The 6,977-nt window shown below is 42.3% G+C and overlaps 1 protein-coding gene across 1 annotated transcript; it reads right to left on the bottom strand.

The window, feature by feature from the left end:
* Positions 1-1,350: 1,350 nt before the first annotated feature.
* LOC144016745 (pyroglutamyl-peptidase 1-like) lies at positions 1,351-6,016 on the bottom strand. The gene is made up of 5 exons (XM_077518070.1): positions 5,886-6,016; positions 4,713-4,765; positions 3,819-3,935; positions 3,509-3,741; positions 1,351-1,936 (listed from the first exon to the last, which is right to left on the bottom strand). Exons 1-5 carry the CDS (start codon positions 5,914-5,916, stop codon positions 1,729-1,731), a joined length of 642 nt encoding a protein of 213 aa, XP_077374196.1. The 5' UTR covers positions 5,917-6,016; the 3' UTR covers positions 1,351-1,728.
* Between the last annotated feature and the right edge of the window lie 961 nt (positions 6,017-6,977).

Here is a 6,977-nt window from a genome sequence, read left to right as displayed (position 1 = left end):
TAAACTTTGACAGATATACAATACATATGTGATTTTTATCCACATTTTGAAGCAGCCTGATGCTTTTATGTGTGTTTTTCTAGTTAGGCTGCCATGACGCATGATTGTGCCACTTGAGCGAAAAATCGAACGGCTGTTATTTAAAGCATGCAATGTAAATCCATCCTTACTCGGGAGTGGTTGAACCGTAAAGCTTTTGGGCAGCTGACACTTGATGGCCACGTCCTTCGCGTCGTGGCCCAGCAGCTTGTGGTAAATGTAACCAGACACTGAAGTCTCATCCACAGCAAATGTCTTCAGGGAAATCTGCATCCTGCAATGACTACAAGCAGAAGAATTTCGCCCAACAATAAATCCGATATGGCACTGTGAACCAAGGGGAAAGCCCAAAGAGTAAAAACCTGCTGATCACAATCATTGAAATACTTAGTTGCTAAATAGTGGACACTACGTGGTACCTGTCAAAGGACGTGGACTTCCACACAAAGTCCACTTGAAAGTTATGTGGAATTTCCACTGGATCTCCACAACTGCTCCTTAGCTCAATTGCAATTTCACCGCCATACTCTTGGGCAGCAAGTTAGAGAAGAGGCAAATGATATGGAATATTCTGTAACATATATTTACAAATTAAGGAGGAGGAGTCTAGGGACAGTGGTGTGTCATTATGCTTGGACATAAAAGTAAAAAAAAAAAAAAATCTAAACCCAAAATAGATTGCTGTAGAACAGATATATTAGATTGCTAAAATAGTTATAGCTATGATAGCTAACTAGGTAGATTACATAGCTAAAATAGTGAGCTATATATATAAAGCCAAGACTTTTGAGGTCACGAAGCCGCCATATTGCTCCTCCAAAGAAACGTTTCTCAGCATACGATCCTATACATTTACAGTATCAAAATATTTGAGACAGTACTTAGTGGAAATAGGATGATTTATGGTGTTTTAAATTTATTAAACATAAACAAGAGGACTCCGGCCTTAAACGAACTGCCTACAAGCTGTATATGTCTCATCTGTACGTATACCGTATAGTTTATACAGTATTCTGCTCGCGAGGTGGGAGTAACAAGATGGCCGCCCTGTGCCTTCAACGGCTTGCACTGGCGTTTATGGGCTATCGGCTATCCAGCCATATATACAGGTCAGTGTCTAAAATAGTTAGCTATATAGCTAAATTAACTAGCTAGATTAGATAACCAAGATAGCTAAAATAGAAAATAGCTAGCTAAAATAGCTGGTAGGCTACAACTAGCTAAATTAAAAAAAACAGACAGGAGTCCAACGGCACTGGAGTATCCGAGGACATAAAGTATGGGGGGTTAAGGCAAAAAAAAAAAAAAACATTACTGCAAAACACTTTAATACTGCAGCCACTTTTTACATTATACACACTTCATCATTACCTTCAAATATTAATTGCATATTCAGTATTCTCCCTGAGATCAGTGCAAAACAAGCAAAAATGCATGGAAAACTTAAGTCACCTTGCAGAAATCTAAATACTGTAAACATCATGCTAATTAATCAGTGAAAACATCGCTGTCGTGATCCTTTGACAACATGATGCAACATTAATATTGTCTGCCAGTGGAGGTCCATTGGCACTGCTATGGTGGAGTTAACAGTTCAAAGTATCGATTTGAGGTTCTTTCCAACCAATGTTCATCTCATAAAGCATATCTTGTTGTGAGGAATGACACCAGTTGGACAGACCCAGAACCTCAATGCTGCTGTTGATGTGCATGTTTGCAGTGCTGCTCTTCAGCATTGGCCACCTCCAGTAGTGCCAGCATCTCCCGCACTACAGCCTGAAGGGCTCGGCCCAGCTGCTGACTGCTGTAGGGTTTTCCCAGCGGAGGCACGTGGATGAAGGCGGAGCGGCCGTGGCCGAGGAACAGAGACGAATAGTAGGTGTAGTCGCACAGGTATCTGGCAAATGATTGTTGAATATATTTAGTGACGTTTTGGAGGGGACAAAAATGACAAAACAAACATTTCCTTCGGCTTGTAATATGTCCTATTTGTGTTGCTTTCTTATAATAGTGAACTTTATAACTCATTCACTCCCAGCCATTTTCACAGAAGCAATCCCGTTCGCTCCCGGCTGTTTTACTGAATTTTGACTGATTTTGCAAGGCCCACAGAATATTGTGTTCAATTGCTATAAAATCATGCAACCTATCAAAAGAAAGATTAAAGTCTCTTCTTTCATCAGGAAAAAAAAAATTCTATTCTAATTTCTATATGTTTTCGTTTTGCAGCAATTAGCATTAGAAGAGAGCTAAGTTTCATCAGTTTTCTCAAATCTATTTAAAATTCAAAGTACATTAGCGTTTTCTCGAGATGGCCCTTGTTGATCTCCTTTGCTCTGCTGTCACCTGCTGGCCGTTTGTGTAATAACTACCATTTCTGCAACCGGTCTTTGCAGTTGAGAGGCTGCCTCTGGTGTGCCCCGTGGTTCCCCCCGTCGCCTCTCCCTCCTCGCCTCCCCCCGCCCATCCTCCTCTGCCTCCCGGTCCCCTTTCCCTTGTCGCCCCCCCCCCCCCCCCCCTGCTCCCCCCCCCCCTCCTGCCCTACAGCCGCCCTTTCGCCTTCTTGTCCTTGTCGTCTTCCCCCCGCTTCCCCCTCCCCCCTTCCCTGTCTTCCCCCCGCCCCCTCCCCCTCCCTCTCCCTGGGCCTGGGGCTCCCTCCCCGGCCCGGGCGTCGGGCTCCGGGGGCCGGGCGGGGGTTTGAGGCCTGCCCCACTCCGGTAGAACTCCTGGCGCCCCGGGCGGGCTCCGGTGGCCGGTGGGCTGTCCAGTAGCCCTGCTGCGCTGGCGGTCCGCCTATTGTGGTGCCAGATGGGTGGGGGGGGGTTTGCTGGGGGGCGGGCGTGCCACCTACACCCGCCGGGTTGGGCGAGGCCCCGCTGGTCGCTCCTCTTACTCACTTCACTAGTTTTGCACTATACACTTTGTAAATATACACATAGGGCACACAACACATTTCTTGGTGAGGTGGGGAAGGGTGGAAACACCGTCTTCACCCTTCAACTCCCCTCCAATTTTAATGCACTTCATGTCCAAGGGGAGGGGTGAGTTGGGGCGGGGAGCCATCAGGGGGGATGGACTGCAGTGCCTGGCAGCGCTGTGGTCCCCCCCCCATCTGTGTCCCTGCCCCACCACTTTGTCCCTCCATTTCCTTTTTTAATGCACCACACATATACATATTCATTTTTTGGGGGGGGGAAAGAAATTAAAAAAAAAAAAAAAAAAAAAAAAAAAAAGAGAGGCTGCATCAAAGCCTTCTGTATGCTCTAGCATAAATTTTTTTTTTAAAAAAAAATAAATACGTCTTTGGGACACTTACCACATTAAAAAAAACATATTTACATGTTATTGGGAGCAAATGAGATAAAAACATACGACATAATTTAAAAAATGATTTGCTCCTGCTGGTGTTCATGCCTTGGCCACTTGGGGGCAGTATAGTACAGACATAAGTGGGCTTCTTTTACCACACCTTCCAGCATCCTTGGACACTGACACAGTGACCCCTACATCGGCGCAGTTGACCCTCTCGCAGACCGTGTCCATGTCCAGCAGCGAGCTGATGCAGTCTGGCCCGTCCTCCATGCAGCATTGGGAAGCCGGGCAGAAGCGGCAGTTGTCTAGGCGTTTATAGCCCCTGTTGTGGCCACACTGCTCCAGAGTCACTGTGGTCGCCAAGCCTGACACGCCAACATGGACTACTAACTGCATGTAGGACCCAGAAAAAAACTTTATTGTATAACTTCATTTCTAAAATCAGATGTATGCACTTTGTAAATCACCTGTGGAAGGTGTTGCTCCCACAGAGATGGAAGTAGACTCTGCACTGCCTGGTATTCCACAGGCACCTCGCAGACATAAAGATCTACACCCTCACCCAACCCCAAACGCTCCAGTTCCTGTAAGGGAGACAAACCGTACTCTAATAATTCATCCCTTCATCTCCGCTATTGTGTTGTGATGTAAGTGGCACATAACCTTGCAATAGCCAGATTGATATTGTGATTCATTCAAGGGAGTCCTCCACCATATCAATCTGGTGCTTCTCCACGGTGATAGAAAAGAAGGAGGGGAAAAAAATGAACCTGGGCTGGTTTTGAACCGGGGACTTGCTGCTTACAGCCCAAGCACACTAACCACTATACTATTCATTCAGTTAGGTTTAATACTGCAGAAGTTTGACTTGTAGTTTACAGAAGTGTCAGCCAGAACCTTTGGATTTTAAGACAGCCACTTGTCATTGCACTTTGGCATTGCAAATGTGAAGGTTAATTGATTGGTTTGAATTCATTTGGACAGAATGTTTACTGATAAAGGCTAGTTTTGTCACTATTCCATGGAGGTCCCAGAGAAAGTGGGCGTGCGTTTAGTCAGCAGAGGCGGTGTGGTGGGTGTGTCCGCACTTTATGATGTCATAAAGTGAGCACTCGCTCGTTTTCTCAGGTTGGGAGGGGCTGGTGCTTGGAAAGCAGAATGACCTAAAATTTTTCAGAGAGGGGCGAATGGAGGAAAACACCACTCCGGTCATGTGGTGAAGAATTCGCGTTTTAACACGGCTAAAAGCTCCAAAACGTTGATTTTTCATGTTACTGTCCCTTTAAGTGGCACGGCCCTGGCGAAACACAGTAGAAACTCACATCAACTTGTTAAATATGAAGCAGCAAGTAAGGCGTTACCTGTACTGCCACCCAGCTGGAGTTCACAGCATGTTCTCCAAAAGGCTCGAATCCTTTGAAGAATAAAGAGTAAGTCCTAAAATGTAACTTTTTTTTTTTTTTGCTGACCACAACAATTGGTACAAATGCTTCAAGAGGACATATATACATACATACATACATACATACATACATACATACACACACACATATATATATATATATACATACATATGTCTTGTACGCAAATAATTGTCTAAAGTGCCTGCCCAGCCATTAAGAGTAAAATTAATCAACCAATCAAATCTTTTGTTTTCTGCCTATTTGGGAAAATCTTTCTGTGAGCGAGAGACATTCTGCACTTTCTGCTAATTTACATAATAGTCACACAAATTTCTACACCCATGACATGACTAGCAGGGCTGGGCTACACTTGTATCAAACATGGTTTGAAATTTTAATGTAATGTGATCTAATAGAAGAGTTGTGTCGAAAACACTAAATCAGTAGCTGTGGTAAACAAAAGTTTAGAAACACTTCTCAGTATGGTATTTAATTCTACATTACATTCGTGCAAAGTGCAAACTAAACCTATAATAATATACAAACTGTAAAGTGCAATTATCACCTCGAATATTGGGACGATAGGGACCATGCCCTGCCACAAATACTAAAAAAAACAAGTCGATAAAAAAAAATATATATATATATATATATATATACACTAGCAATAGCCTGCATTTGTACTTTAAACTATAAGTATACAAGCTATATGACCACAAACCACTTGAATATTTATTCATTTTAACCACCTTGTGATACTTTTAGGGTGTTTCAGAAAGTGTACAGAAAGAAACTACAAGGAGGTTGGGTTTTCAATTGAATAGCACAAATTGTGACTATGCAGAGAGGGGTTACTGTAACACAGGATGGGAGATATACGTGCTTGTAAAACAGCTGTAAATCCATGCGAGTCTAAAGGCTCAAGTTAAACATTAATCGCGTGTGTGTGAATCTCTGTTTGGTCCAAGAAAAGGCGAAAGAGTTACAAAAATAAAAATGCTGATCATTCTAAAAATAAATGGTATGTATTGTAAATTAGTGTGAACAACAGACAGTGTTGGTTTAACTATCACAATTACAACAATCTACAACATGAACAGTTTAGTCGTTTATACAGTCAAATGATCCTACCTGTTACTATAACTTTTTTCTTGTTTCCCATTCTCGTTGGTTGTAGTTGCTCAATGTGAATGAATGAATGAATGAAGTGAAGCGCCCCCAGTAAACATTGACGAATCTGTCAACGAACAGGCGGTGCACAGGAAATGACGCACTTCATTTCCGTAAGTAAAAACCCGCGTTACCAGAGTCGTATGTCGCGGACGTGCCTATACTGCCACCCACTGCACTGAGACGCACACTACAACTTACAAATGGAAAAGGGAGATCAAGAAAGGTTTTCTTCCTCCTGAAGAAAAAAAAACATCTTCAATCCCATTTTATAATTGATGTGCAAAATAATATTGCAGTCGATGTTACTTTTCCATTATATTACCTATAGTTCGACTGACCGATATAACGTTTTACATACCTGTGGCTGAAAAAGCAGAGCGTGGAGTCATTGTCGCTGAAATGTACAATTGAAGACAACAACCTCTCAAATACACACAAGCTTCTGTTTTACACTCTTTGTATTACTGCATATTAAACATAGCCAGTTCTTCCTTGACTTATTTGACTCAATCCACGAAATCTCAATAATTTCCTCATACGAACACCAGGGGTCGCCGTTTCTCCATTGCAGTGAGTTGGCATGTGTGCGAGGATCAGTCACCTGGCGTGTTGGTGGCTGTAGGTTTTTTTTTCACAGTTGTGATGTTCAGTCGCATTTGGGCATGTCTCTTGGTGTGCGGGGGGCCTAACATACAAGACCTAACAAGACCTAACATAAGACCAAGACCTAACATACGCCACACCACAGGCGTCTCTTGACTTAATATTGTGTATGTTTTTATCCATCTCAGGGTGCTGCCATTTTGCCACTTGCTGTCGACTTACGATAATATCACAATTGCTCAGGTAACGACCAATCATGTCTCACCTGTTTTCTCTGTTTTTTTAAATACTTACATAAATACTCACTCATTTTCTTTTTTTTAACGACTAATCAATGGCTTGTAAAAAAAAAATATATATATATATATATATATATATATATATATATATATATATATATATATATATATATATATATATATATATACATATATATATATTACAAAC

Source organism: Festucalex cinctus, chromosome 1, assembly GCF_051991245.1.
Source record: "Festucalex cinctus isolate MCC-2025b chromosome 1, RoL_Fcin_1.0, whole genome shotgun sequence".
Classification (NCBI taxonomy): domain Eukaryota; kingdom Metazoa; phylum Chordata; class Actinopteri; order Syngnathiformes; family Syngnathidae; genus Festucalex; species Festucalex cinctus.
Note: the sequence above shows the minus strand (reverse complement) of the source record. Positions and strands in the feature narration are given on the sequence as shown.